General features: G+C 41.2%; 1 protein-coding gene across 1 annotated transcript; it reads left to right on the top strand.

Annotated features, from left to right (window-relative positions):
* The first annotated feature begins 1,509 nt into the window (after positions 1 to 1,509).
* Positions 1,510 to 14,012, top strand: DLK1 (delta like non-canonical Notch ligand 1). The gene is made up of 5 exons (XM_071426451.1): positions 1,510 to 1,974; positions 2,811 to 2,874; positions 3,307 to 3,437; positions 7,834 to 7,975; positions 12,893 to 14,012. The coding sequence occupies exons 1-5, from the start codon at positions 1,902 to 1,904 to the stop codon at positions 13,632 to 13,634; spliced, it is 1,152 nt and encodes a 383-aa protein (XP_071282552.1). The 5' UTR covers positions 1,510 to 1,901; the 3' UTR covers positions 13,635 to 14,012.
* The last annotated feature ends 693 nt before the right edge of the window (positions 14,013 to 14,705 follow it).

The following is a 14,705-nucleotide window of genomic DNA, read 5'->3' as shown; positions in this document are numbered from 1 at the left end:
GAGTATATGAATAAAACCTATGAATTCTACAGATTCTTTACTCTTAAGGTCTGAAGAAAGAATACAAGGAGAAATTTCTAGGATAGAAGGCAGAAGGATTAAAGCCTTCCTTTACCAGTTGGTCATGGTAATACTGGAGTATCACAGAAATGACAGAATCCTTGGAACCCTTTCAAATACCCAGGTTATCTCTTGGTCCAAAATGCAAAAAAAAGGTCTAACCTGGCAGGGCTTCTACATCAGTAAGCAGAGAACTTACCAATTCAGGGAAGAATAAGCAACCTTGGACCTATCACAACCTGAGTGTGAACAAATAGGTAAGAAAAAAAGCAAAGTGAACAGACAAAGAGCTGCTACTATTTACCCTACAGAAGCACAGGCTCACAGAAGGGCAGGGTGAAGGATTAAGCAGTCATCGTTAGCACTCCACATTCTCTAGGGTGCCATTGACAATACCCCAGCAAAGCTTGCTCTGGTGAGCTACAGCAAAAGCTGTGAGGCAAAGTAATCTTTTCAAAACAGTAAATGTTTCAGTAAAAGGAAAGCAAGACAAGCAGAAAAGGCAGGGATGCAATCTGTGCCTATGGAGTCAGACAGGCATAGCTCATCTCACATACCAAAGCTTCTGGAGGACCTAGAAGAAGCAGTGTCTGCCTCTCACACCTCACTCCCTGAGTGGTCTCTTTTAACCCAACCCTCATTTTCTACTCTTCCTTTTTCTGTCCTTCACTTCCTCCACTCTTGGTTAAAACTAAAAGGCAGCATTGCTAGCAGCAAACTTTTTCAACCTACATGACATCACTGTCTTGAAATGCTGCTACATGGACAATCTGAAGCTAATGAGCATTTTCCAGTGTGCATTTTCAAGCAGGTAATCTTGAATTAGCCCATTGTAGTTTTTTCACCATGGTATAAGGATCTCTAGTTGCTTCCCATAAAGGTAGGCAAATTAGTAAATGAGGTCTCAGGGAAGAAAGCACTGCATCAGCAGGCAAAAAACAGGCCCCTCAGGAATCCTAAAAACAAGGCAGAACTTCTTTAAAAGAAAACAATGAACTAGAAGGAACACGAAGAATAAGAAATAGCCAATCTATTTCCTTAAGGGACAGCACAAAGGAGGAATGAAGAGATACGAAAGAGAAATGTACAGTCACAGAATAAAATGCCAAATTTAAAGTGCCTTGTGGTAAAACTAATGCTTTTTCTTGATTTGTTCTGTGACTGCTAAACGTACACTTAGGGGTGTTTTGGTGGGGTCTTTTTTGAATTCTCAAGCCTCAGAACCAGAACAGTACTATACTTTCCCTGCCTTCACTGAGTCTTTCCTGAAAGTATTGGAGCTCTGATGGGAATGACTGAGAATTCTTTAGACTACTGAAGACAAGCCCCAAATTAGGTCTTCGCGGACAGCCAGTCTAAGTTTCAAGGAGACCAGAGGCGTGCTCAACACTCCCCCTCGCCCCAGACCTCCCTTCTCCCGCGCCCCTACAGGATTCCTCCCCTCGCCCGCTGCAGGGGCTGAGCTGCTGGAGCAGCTGGAGCAGCTGGAGCTGCTGGAGGTGCTGGAGCAGCTGAGCTGCTGAAGCTGCTGGAGGTGCTGGAGCAGCTGGAGCAGCTGGAGGTGCTGGAGCAGCTGGAGGTGCTGGAGGTGCTGTTGCTGCTGGAGGTGCTGTTGCCGCTGGAGGTGCCCGGCTCCCCTTCGGCGGCGTTGGCCGGGGTCTGCCGGGCCCGGTGCGCCGCTCCCCGCCCGCGGGTGGAGGCGCGCAGCCCTCCCCGCCCTCCGTCCCTCCCTGCTCCCGCCCCGTCCGCCCGAGCCCGGCGGCGCTGCGGGCGGGGGCTGCCGCCGGCCCGGCCCCGCGTCCGCCGAGCGCCGCGGGGAGCGGAGCGGCCCCGGCCCGGCCATGGGGCTGCGCGCCGCCGGCATCCTCGGCTGCTGCTGCTGCCTGCTGCCCCTCGTGCTCCCCGCAGCCCCAGGTAAGGACGCCGGCACCCCCTGCCCGCCCGGCTCGGGAAGGGAGGCGACTTGGGAAAGTTTCGGGAGTTTGCCGGGGCCGCGGGGCAGCGGCGAGGACGGGAGCCCTCCCGGAGCCCTCCCGGAGTCCCCGGGCGGCGGAGGCGTCGCCAGCCCTCGCTCCAGCCAGAGATGCTCGTGCGGTCGGGAAGATTTTCCTTGGCAGCGGACGGAGCGCGTTTCTCTGGCGCTGGCGGAGGGTGTCAGTGGCTAGAGGGGATCTTTTAGAGGGATGCTTGGTGCAAATGCTTAAGCAAGCAAACAAACAAACAGAACAAAAACTGCGACCGAGGTCTCTTCTCCTTAACTTGCGTTATTTATGCATGATTTAATGAAAATGGTTATTTTCATCCGATGTAGGATTGAAATCAGCACTTTTATTGTAAGTAGTTTTAAATGGATTTTTTTATTCTGACTAAAAGTACTTCTGTGTTTCAAGTAGTTGTGAAACAATGCATTTGGAGTGGCATGTCGTGAAACAACATCCGTGAATCTGCTCTGGCATTATCCCTTTAAAATGGTGTGTAGGAATATTACATACACTTTTGGTGTGCTAAAGTAACTTTGTATTCTTTTGCCATTAATTCTCTATGTCATTTCACTTCCTCTATAGGAACATTCCAGATTAGGTTAATTTAAAATTTTATGATGCAAAAATGTGTCTGAAGAAAAAAGAAAAGGAACATTTTACAGATTGGGATTTTTCAAACCATTGTAATGTGTATAGGATATGATACATGTGTAAAGGGTTTTTTTGTGCTGATTTTTCTGTTTTGATGTTATAAATCTCTTCTTCCAGGCGTGACCTGCAAAGCTGGCTGCCATCCAGAGAATGGATTCTGTGAATTTCCCAGTGAATGCAGGTAAAAAGATCTGTCAGAATGGGGTATTAGCACAGGAGTGGTCAGCTTCAATAATTCGTAGTCCTGGTAAGAGAGATAGAAACTGAAATGGTTTGGTCTCTGAAAATATGGAACTGTAATGAAACAGAACTCTATTAGGATACAGTAACTGGAAAGCATGGATATTTAGATACCTGTTTCGTTTACTTCTTCCAGTATGAAGTATTTACACTGATTAGTTGGGATTTTTTTCTTGCTGAATGAAATTATTTTCTTCACATAAACGGCTTCTAGTATTCCAGAAGCACCGATGGTATGCTTTTGTTCAAATAGTAAAATTTGGTATGCAAAAGTTTATTTGTTGCGCATTTGTGAACCAAAAAGGGAGGTGTCCTTGTAATTATAGTTATTAAAAATAAACTCTGTTTCTGTCTTGTCTTTTATCTCTTTCAGGTGTCAACCTGGCTGGCAGGGTGCACTCTGTAATCAGTGTGTTCCTTTCCCTGGGTGCTTGCACGGCAGCTGTGCCAAGCCCTGGCAGTGCATCTGTGAGGAGGGCTGGGTTGGCAGCCTCTGTGACATAGGTTTGCACATCCTTTTCTCTCCTTGAATAAGTGAGGGGAAGCAGCCCCATCTGGTGTTGGAGACACGCAAAGTCCTTCTGGAGAACTAATTTTAAAATACTGAATGTTAGGTCCAGATAATGAGGAGATTCTGGGCAGCAGCACATAAACCTCGAACTTCCATAATAATATAGGCAGAAGCAATGCAGTATCTTTTGTAATTGGGCATATATGTGAGCCAAGTGTAAATTCATTATATTTTAAACAGTAATTATCAGGGACAAGGCCAACAAACAACTGCTCCCTTCTTGTCATGTAAGCCCTTCTAATCAAAATACAAGTTATCTTGTATATATTAAATAAATTTAAATATTTATGTAGCACATTTTATATATATATATATATATATATATATATATATATATATATATATATATATATATATATAGTTATATATAGTTATATTACTATGACTGAGAAAAAGCTCTTCCTGAACAGGCTGAGGGGAACAGGCTTCCCCTCAGGTCTGAGGGAAAAGCACAGCTCTGGCTGCACTCTCTCACCCTTTGCAGGTCAGAATCAGCCAGCTTAGCATGAGCAAGCTGAAGAATTGGCCTTTGTTGAGATGGTTTATTTTGGCTGACACAGGCAAACGTTCAGTCAGAGAGATCTGACAGGATGGAAACCTCATGAGCATCCAGGAGCATGCACTGCTCAGCCCACACAGCTGCAGCTGGGAGAGGACAAGTGTCCAGGGCCTCATTTCCTCTTCGTGCCTTTAGGCTTTTGTTGTTATATGGGTCATAATTTATAGAGCATGCATGAGATCTCCAGTACACAGCCAAAGGGGTGATTGATGACAGATTGAACAGCATAAGATTTTCAAGATGACTAAAAGAATCAGAAGGTTTTAGGTAGGTCACATCCTTGCAGTGACATGGAATTTAGTGCAAGGTTCTCAGGTATCTATTTACTCATTTACTCACCAGGTTTTGCAGCCTGAACTCACTGACTGCACGCATGAGCAGAGAGAGGCTTCCTAAAGTCACTCCTGGTATGTTTGCAGGAGCTGTGGTAGCAGATATCTCTGGTGCAGATGTGACTCTAAACTCTCAGATGTTGTTCTGGATGCATCTCACAAATGCACTTGTACCTGAGACAGACACCTAGATTCTCTTTACAGTTAATGAGGAGGAATGAGTCCTTCTCTGATCTACAATCAGAGATTTCTAAAGCTGCCCAGAACAATCCCCCCTCTGCCACCTTAGGAGGCTCAGTTCTGTTGCTTATCAGTGAATAAAAGGTAGCATCTTCACATTTTTAAAGGTAGCATCTTCACAGATACTTCTAAAAGCTTTAATTGCATAGCTGAATTTCTTAGTACTAATATATCTTTGCAATTCTGAGCCTTGCAATGTTTCCTTCTTGCAATTGCTACTTAGAATGCAAAAGAATGCATTGAAAATTGAACCCACATCTTTATGAAAAAACATTATTTTAACATACTCATTAAGGTAGTCCTATAATACCAAAAAACTATCCCTTGCTTAAGTGCAGGAACTATTTTTTCTCTCAACACTCAGAGTGATCTCAGAGTCTTCTTTGCAGATCCCCATGAAGAGCTGCTGAGAATTTTCAGCCAAAAGGATAACTATTTTTTCATCTGCAGCAATGTTATGTTGATAGTCTTTCATCTCAGTGGTTTTATCTACTCTAAATGCATTATTTGCCATAAGAGATCAAGAGAAGGGTGTTCCTCCTCATCTTCTTCCTACTGGAAAGTTAATAGAAATTGTTATCCCAACCCAATAAAGCACTGAAACCTCAAATGGGTTATTGCTCAGCCCCTGATCTCATCATCCTCTGCCAAAAGTTGGTGTCAGTTTCCTGCCTGTATAAAATCATTACAGGTAGGTACAGTTAATTTACAGGTATCATTAAATGAAACTTGATCAGGTTAGGAAACAGTAAGGAAAAGCCTAGAGTGGAAAACTGTGGAAGGATCTGAGATCCATTGACCACTACAAAAAACTGAAATACTTCTAAAACAGAGATACAGTCTTAGAACTTTATTTGCTTGCTAAGCATGGGAGGAAAAAAGATGATTTGGACTGGTGATGATACCTCTTCTGTTTTGTAGAAGAGTTAGAATATGTATATGATCTCCTTGGCTTTGATCATGGAACTTTCTGGAGTAGTTGTAGATCACCAATTGGTTTGCTAATGACTCTGATTGTGTAGCTCTTTTTAATACAGGTAGCCTGGTTCTAAGTTTAATCCAAGAATGACCTTCCTAGTAATTTAGAGGCATGCAGGTTATGGGTTGGGCTTGATCCACTGTAAACACATAGAGCAGAATAAGTGGTAGCATTTGTGGCTGTTATTGCAGTCACATGGACAGACAAGTCACTTGAAGGAAAACATCTGTGAGTTGGTCTTGGTGTTAACACTGCTGGTTAACCAGTTTGCAATGGAGCTTGTCCAACTGGCTCCATGATGCCATGGCATCCTCTCATCTTGTGGAAACACAGCCTTGAAATCCGGCGCGTGCACCCCTGGAGCCAGCCTGCACAGCACAGAGTTTCCCTCTGCAGCTGATATACACTGCACAGTACAGGAACCACATCAAACACTGCCCATAACAAAGGGAAAATCAATTGAGTCAATTTGTTTCCAGGAGAAAAATGAGAGCCCAGTCAGAGTGTTTGATCCAGCTTGCTAAATCAGATCTGTCAGCCTGTCACCCCCGGCTGTGCCTACACGGTCCTGTTAGCGGGTCCGTGACCTCCTACTGGAATCCTGGCCTCAACTGGCCTAAAAAGCCAACACACAGTGTGAGCTGGGAGTAAATTGTACTACTTGTCACCAGAGTGCTTGGCCAAGGCCACATGTTGGCAAACTCATCAGAGAGCACAGGTGGAGTCTCTAATGCCTGCATGAGACAGGGGCTAAAAATTGTCCTGTGACAAACTACAACCGAGCATATCTTCCTCATAAAAACACTCAGTGATTGCTTCATGCACTGCAGCATGACAACTTTGTTTGATGGAACTATTAATTATGGGTAATATGATTGAGGCCACTCATAATATATGTATTAGTGTAACATCCTGGTTTTGCATTTTCATCTGTTACCACTTGGTGGTTGTCCTTTTGAGAGGTAAAATAAAATAGAGAAAATGGGCTAATTGAGGATATTTATGTATTATATTTTAAAAGAACCTGGTACAAAAAGCTAAATACCTGACGTTAATTATTGACAGTAATGTGTGTGTGTATATATATATATATATATATATATATACACACACATACCTATTCATATATGTATTTCAGAGAGTTTCCATGCTCCTGCATCAAAGTTCATGTTTTCTTCTCCATCAAAGTACATGCTTTATTGCTGCCTTTAGAGTCTTTGAAAATAGCTGGCAAACAATACTGCTTCAAAAAGATTATTTTGGTCCTTGTGAAAATTGGAGTTTATACTCAAAGTGCATGCTGAGTTGTCTTGCAATGAGAACAGGCTAATGCATTAGGAAATAGAACCTTTTATCCAGGGAAGATTGTATTTGAAAGCTAAGGCTGTTGTTTTCTGTGGTTAAAATTTTGCAATACCTCATGATAGCATCTAAATTTCATGTTATGCTATGGGAAGTAAAATATAAATGCCCTTAAATCCCTTTTCATCTCCTTAGAAAGTGTGCATATGTGTGTGTGAGGCATCAAATACCTTCCAGTCAGCACCTCTCTGCAGCTGCTGCAGTAGCTTGCTAAAATATCCACTTGTTTGTTTATTTAGTTTTAATTATTCTAAAAATTCAGTAATCATTTGAGTGGGAAGTGGCCCAGCAGGGCAGTTGCAAAGAAAATGTGTGACTTTGGGTCCAGACATCATACAGCTCTGTGTTCTGGTGCAGTTATATAAGGGTTGAATGTAGCCCAGCCAGAAAATGAAATTTTAACAGATTTTTGTGTAAATTGATGATTTCTGTTTTTATGAAACATTTGGTCATAAGCACATAATGATATGGGCAGGGAGCAGGGAGAATTCCCCATTCCTGATTGTTTTATCAGAATTCTGCTCATGGAGAAGCCAAGATTGTGAAAGTATGGCTAGGCTATCTAGAAGTTCTTTGTCCCACACTAATATTTTATTTCTGATACTACTTATTTATAGAATGGAGCAATTCAAACACATTTTGCAAGCAGGAGCTAGAAAGAGCTAGAAATAAGCTGAAATTGCTTGCAATAGTTGAACAATCTGAATTCCATTTTAACAAAGGGGGGGGAATAGATCACAATTTATAAAATGCAGGGTGAAGTATTGCTAAAGCTATATTTTATTTGAAGTATTGTATACCATTTACTAACTCTTTCTCATTAGATTAATCAAGGCCTGTTGGGTATTTTTAAACAGATATTCACCCATGTTCAGCAAAGCCCTGCACCAATAATTCAACGTGTATAGAGACTGGTGATGGAGGATATATTTGTCTGTGTGCCCAGGGATTTACAGGAAAAAACTGCCATCTCAAGAAAGGACCCTGCATTATTAATGGGTAAATATTGATTTCTAACATGCATTTAAAATCTACACTTCTATTATTCAGAATTCTTTGCTACGTGGAAGTATATCTGTGTTAAAATACACAATGCTTCTGATAGTTGCTGGTATTATCAAACTTTACAAATCGGATCTATTAATATTTTAAAGATTTAAGAGATTATCAGTGTGGCTTTCTGTGCACAGTCTGAGTACTAAAAGTGCTAATTTGCACATTTTATTGTGGTGAATTTATGCCTGCTCATGATTTTTGTAAAAAACTTGAAGTGACTCCCATCCTGTGCTCTCATCTCTAGTGAGGGATAATTTATACACAGCCCAATAAGAACAGCAGTTAGCACAGAAGCTGTCTGGGTGAAAACACCTAGCCCACCAGTTTGCGTTTTTTCTTAACCAACATATGATAATGTGCCCACAGTTAACTGAAGGAGACAATCTCACTTCCATCAGAGCAGGGAGACCACTGCTCTCTATTCTTTAAAAGAAATGGGACATTAAGGACAGTAGGTTGTAGTAGTGCCAGTAGGTTGAGGGAGGTGATCCCTCCCCCCTGCTCAGTCTTGCTGAGGCACATCTGGAGTGCTCAGTCCAGTTCTGGGCTACCCAATTGTCTTGGTTTGGAAAGCCAGGCATCTACTAAGGAAGGCAGGAGCCTCCCCTGAAATGGAAAAATGTAAATCCCATCCCTCAGAATTGTTATAAATTTGAAATTAAGGGGGACTCTCAGGCAAACATATGGGAGCAGGAATAACAGTTCTTTATTAGGGAAGAAAATAAAAAAATAAAATAAACAATGCAGTAAACTAAAACAACACTGACAGAGCCTGACAGCCTCTTTGTCAGGGTGTTGGTAGCAGTCCAATTGGAATTGTGGCTGCAGCCCTCCTGGAGTGTCAGGTGTGGTTCTGTTGGAGCAGGGATCCTGTAGAAAGGTGTAGTTTTCTGAAGATCCACTGGAGAGGCAGCTGTTTATCTGAGAAATCCAGTGGAGAAAGCCATGCTGGTTTTCCAGAACTCAGGATTATATCTGGGTAAAATGCTTGGCTCCTCCTTCTGGATGGAGCATCTCACAATGGGATGCTATAGATCTTATCAGTCAGGCAGTGACATTCAACAGCCTGTTATCAGCAGATGTCTCCCCAGAGAGAGGAGTGGTTGTGGAAGAGATAAGGAAAACTGCCCACTTAACAGAACACAACTGCCATGCAGATGGCAAATAGAATACAGTTTGCTTGGCAATCCAGGGCACCAATATAAAAAGGACACAGCCATACTGGAGTGAGTCCAGTGAAGGGCCATGGATATGATTAAAGAAAGGGAACATCTCTCCTATAAAGAGATACTGAGAGCTGGGTCATTTAGCCTGGAGAAGAGCAGGCTCTCAGGAACTTGTCCATTGTGTATGAGTACCTGATGGGGGGAAGCAAAGATGACAGAGCCAGACTTGTCATTGAGGTGCCCAATTAAAGCTCAAGAAGCAATGGACACAGGCTAAAGAAATTCCAGCAAAGTCACTAGTAGAACTGCTTGAAAAAAAAGGAAGACCTTTCAGTGCTAGAGAAAATGTGAATTTGGGTTTCTGTTCAAATCTAGAAGCATTTGCTGTCTTCTAGCTCATCAAAGTTCTGATCCCATAAACATACAGAATGCCTTTTTTGGTGGATACAAACTTGGTAAAACTATCACTCTAAAATCAGTTTTCTTTTAGGAGATTGCCTTCTGATCTCTAGCTCTATATGGATACCCTCTGGTTCTCTTTTTGCTCAGTGACAGATAATTATGAGTATTCAGATTTACCTTATGACTGAATCTTCCTGAAGACTTGTAGACTCTTATTTAAGGAACATTAACATCTCTCACTCTCTCTGGCAAGAATTGCCATTCTTTCACAACTTCATGTCAGTAGATTTTTTTTGTCATCACCTTTATTTGGGGGATACTCTCACAGTTTTTTCTGGGTTTACTCTAAGATAGCTACTCTGATTTGCCTATTTTTCTTCATTGACAGCAGGGAAATTTAAGTTCCTTGAAAGAGCCATGACTCAAATCCAAGCTACTTGCCTAGTATAGGAGATGTGAATAAGTTTTTCTGATTTTCACCTGTAGACCAAATATTTCAGTAATTCAGTGTGGACATAGATGCTAGTTATCCCAAAAAACAAGTGAGTTCCAAAAATACAGCATCAACAAAATAATAAAGATTAGTTCCATGTACTTCCTTAAACACCTTAAGGTTTTAAATTGCAGAAACTCCTTTTTTTGTGTTGGCACTCTGTTTTTGGACTGAATGCTGATGAACTAGCCTGGAAATTGTGAAAATTTTTTCTGAAGAAAGCAACATACTTGAAGCAGTGATTCTTTTTCTCTAGGAAGCTGTCTTTTTCAGGAAAATGAGCAGCAGGCTCTAAAAATCTACATTTAGTTCAAAAAGACAACTGTTGTCAGCATAAGCACTCCGTGTCTGCTAATAATTCACAGTCCACCAAAGGGTGCATCCCACATTGTAGAAAGAGACCTCATCAGATGGTGCCATTTCATTCACATCCCACTTCCTCTCAATTCCTCTCTACCTCAGTGGTAATGTTAAAAATGTTGATATTACTGAGCATTACTGCTGGCTTCTTTGTTCATATTCACAGATGGAACCAGGATAATTCACAAATCAAAGTGTTTATTCTAGTCTGTTTACATGTATCTGCAGCAGTGATCTCTGTGTGGTGTTTGGAGGTTTCTGCTTTGAAGCAGAGCAATGAGTGGTACTTTCTAAAAGAAACCAGGCTATCTGGGAAGCAAAGAAGAATGGTATGGAATGCTTCCTACAACTAACCCTTAATGTACAACACCTTGCTGTGTTAAATGCCAAAAATTCAGAGTAGAAGAATTTATTCAAGGGAATTAATATTAAGGCTTTATTTATTGAAACATATTTGACATAGGCAAATGCAACTCTGTTATTAAAAAATAAAGAAAATTTTCATAATTCTGCATTTTTCCCCTCAACTGTTTTTTATTTCAATATTTTACATTTCTGAAAATTTCAGAAAAAGGAAAAAATTCAGAACTTATGTTCTCCAACAATTTCTTCCCATTTCCCTAGAAAGTACTGAGATTCAACCCAGTGATGAAACTTCAAACTACTACACATTTTCCTTGGACAAACCAGCTTGTCCAATTTTCCATGGGACCTGTAAAGCTAAGGGAGGGTGCTAGGTTCTCCAAGACAGCCATAACCACTGAAGGACTGTATAACTCCAATTTCCATATTTTCCTTAAAAAGACATAGTGCCTGGTTAATATGTTGGAATTACTTACCTCAAGTTATCACTAACCATGTCTACGTCAAAGCCCAGTTTTGCTTTCCTAATACTGCTCCCAGACTTCCAATATGTTCTTTTAGTGCATTTTTACCCAGAACAGTACTAGAGAACAGAGTAGTTAATGTGGAAGCTGCAGAAAACAGACAGGTGATTCCTCTGCCAGAAGGTTCAGTCTCTCCTGATGGGTGGCTGCTGAGTGTTTCAGTCCCCAGTGAAGCCAGAGGTGCTTGGAGCAATCTCTACCAAAGGTAGTCCCAGAGCAATGGTGACAAGCCCAGCCTTGTTCTGACCAGTGATCAGGGGCCATTTGCAGTCAGGAGCTTACACCTCTTTCACAGTCATCTCAGCCAGACATCAACAGATCTTCTGAATCTCTGTGTCCCACCATGGAATTCCATAACAGCCTCTTGCTACTGTCTGCTGCATATGTGAAATGTTTCTATCTGAAGCTGTGATCTTCTTTACCCCTGGGACTTTGCCCTGTAAGTGGAAGGCCCTAAATAACAGCTTGGACTTTTCAACTATCAGACAGTACTCTGCTGTATGTCTTCAGGGATGCATAAGTACTCAGAAAAGTTTTGTTGTCAAAGAGGTTTGTCCTAAACTTTTCCAAGTATTTTTCATATTTTACAAAGCGAGTTTTAAAAGCTTTGATGATGTGTGATGAACTGCCATGAAAGTTTGAGGATTTGAGGTTTATTTGTAAACCTGGGACTCAGGGACTCTTGTCAGCCAGCAGGGACAGGTAAAGGAGCAAGAGCACTTTGCATAGATCCCCTGAACTGACACATCTGTGCCAGTCAGTGGTGGCCTCATCTCTTGGCATTACACTCAGTAAGGCACAGTTGCATTGTAAAGATAGAAAAGAGCTCTCAGTTAATTTATGGCACCTAAAACGTATTATCAGGCTCTTAGTTGGGAAGTACTGAAAGAGTTTGTAGAAATACTTGGTTTCCTATTGTCCTACTCTCATTATGCTGTCTTTTCCCAGGCTGAAATTCTCTCACTGATATTTTTTGTTACAATTGTATCTATCAAAATCTTTGGCGAAACAGCAGTTTATAGGAAAGTATCTGTTTGCTTCTAAAGTGTTTATGTCATGGAACACAGACAGGCAGAATAAAAACAATCAGCTTTACGCCTAGCTGCTATGGCACTGTTTTGCTCTGCCAATACAATATATAGATTATTTTAGGAATAATCACGTAGAAAGGAAGCAGCCATGGCTGCTCATATCTTTGTTCTCTCTTGTCTGAATAGTTGCTCAGCTAATTAGATCCAAGCATATGAAAATAGTGAGAAGCTTAATTTGAATAAATGTTTGAAATAATTTTAAATCCCTTCACAGCTCATTGGGTTGAATTTATATACTGGTGTACTAATCCTGCCCAAAGGGTCAGCAGAAGATATTATTATCTGTATTGACAATGCTGTTGAACAAACTCATTTTTTATTCAGCTTCACTGACTTCAGTGGATTTGCATTTGGAATTGGCTCTTCTAAAGAAAAACAGCTCTTTTTATTATATAAAGTGTTTCCTAATAGTTTCTTCCTTTGGACTTCAATTTTGTCTCTGTGTGTGTCATGTATCCTAGTTCTCCCTGCCAGAATGGAGGAACATGCATTGATGACAATGGTTTTGCACCCCATGCTTCCTGTCTGTGCCCTTCTGGTTTTGCTGGCAACTTCTGTGAAATAGATAGAGACGACTGCGAATCCAGCCCGTGTGAGAATGGAGGAACATGCACAGATGTTGGAGTGGGTTTCAGCTGTTCTTGTCCCCATGGCTATACAGGAAAGCTCTGCAGCAGCCATGTCACCTTCTGTGCAAGTGGCCCATGTGAGAATGGAGGCACTTGCAGTGAGCATCCCCAGGGAGGGTTCGAGTGCATCTGCAAACCAGAATTTGTTGGTGTGACCTGCAAACATCCCAGCAAAAACACAAGCCTCTCTGGAACGAATATGGAGACAAAGCATATGCAGAATTACAAGCTACTCTCAAAAGCTCACCATAGATCAGTGCATCAACAACAAGAAATCCTGAAAATAACAGTGAAAGAAACAATTCAGAATGCAGATCCCTTACTGAGTAGAAGCCAGGTGATATGTTTTGTTGTGCTGGGCTTGCTTACGTGTCTTGTTGTCTTGGGTACAACTGGGATTGTCTTCTTTTCAAAATGTGAAATGTGGCTTGCTAATGCCAAATATAGTCATCTCCTGCGCAAGAAAAAGAACTTTTTTCTGAAATCTAACAATGGGGAAAACCTGTCAGTTAATATTATCTTCCCAGAGAAGATCAAATTGACTAATTACACTAAGAACTACACTGCCATCTAGGCCCTTGAAAGCCAAGCAGCATCTTGCAACTTTTCATAGCAATATGTAAAATTTATTGCCTGTGTTTGGCCTCAGTATTTGTGTGTATATTTGCTGTAAATTGTTCTGAGTGACCATGAAGAAATATAATGTATCTGTCTTGCTAAGGATTTTTTCATTCCCCAAAATAAAAGGTTAAAAAAAAAAGGATTAAAAAGCAAGGAATGTTATTTTAATTTCTCTTCAAGGCAGCTACTTTTTGTAAAATAAAAAATAACTTATCACTGCAACTGTATTGCAGCTTTCTTGTCTTGTGCATAGTTCATTTGGCAAGTACAGTACTTGCAAATTACTCAGTAATGCTCTTTTTTCTTTTTAATAAACAGCAGTTAAGGGCTATACTGGTTTATTTATTCATTTCTAAACCTTACTCTACAGCAAGGTCTGCAACAAGTGTCCATGCTGAACTCGTTTGATATCTGATAAAGTCTTTAGAAGTTGCAACCAGCAGGAGCAAATTCACACTGATATCTCACCTATTCAGTCAGTGTTGCTATTTTTACATGCTTATAAGAGAGATTCTGTAGAATCTTAGAGGTCTTTGGGATATTAACTTCAGGTTAAAGGTCTCTCACTTGAAAACCTGCATCTATAAATTGTTCTATTTATCTATTTTAAAATGTTAAAAAGGTGTTCAATGTCTTTCTTTTTAGAGACCTAGTAGAGATTAAAGGATCAGATTCTGATTTTTCTATAAATACTCCTTAAAGACCTCTGCTGAGTGAAGTATCCTTCATGACTGTGTCATGTGGAGAAAGGAAAAGATGTCACGTGTCACCTGAAATAGGACAGCTGCTTTTAATTCTTCACTTCTGCTTTTTCTGCCACATTTCAAGGACAGGACAAGGTTTTCAAGAATCAAAAGCAAGGGGCCATGAAAGCCATAAAATTGTAAGGGGCCTGAGGGCAATGAGAACTCTTGACCTCCCTGAGGAGCCTCCCCTGGGGCTTTCACCCACCTCCTGCCCACGGGACCATTTTGGGTCAGCCCAGTACTGCTGGTTCTGGTCTGAGCTGTGCTGTAACCATGCT

Source organism: Agelaius tricolor, unplaced genomic scaffold, assembly GCF_023055355.1.
Source record: "Agelaius tricolor isolate 1412-34295 unplaced genomic scaffold, bAgeTri1.0.p SCAF_5, whole genome shotgun sequence".
Lineage (NCBI taxonomy): Eukaryota > Metazoa > Chordata > Aves > Passeriformes > Icteridae > Agelaius > Agelaius tricolor.
This window is presented reverse-complemented; position numbering and strand designations above follow the sequence as displayed.

Coding starts and splice junctions, on each gene's coding strand:
- DLK1 (XM_071426451.1), top strand. CDS start 1,902: ATGGGGCTGCGCGCCGCCGGCATCCTCGGCTGCTGCTGCTGCCTGCTG. Junction 1,975..2,810: donor CGTGCTCCCCGCAGCCCCAG/GTAAGGACGCCG, acceptor CTCTTCTTCCAG/GCGTGACCTGCAAAGCTGGC. Junction 2,875..3,306: donor GAATTTCCCAGTGAATGCAG/GTAAAAAGATCT, acceptor TATCTCTTTCAG/GTGTCAACCTGGCTGGCAGG.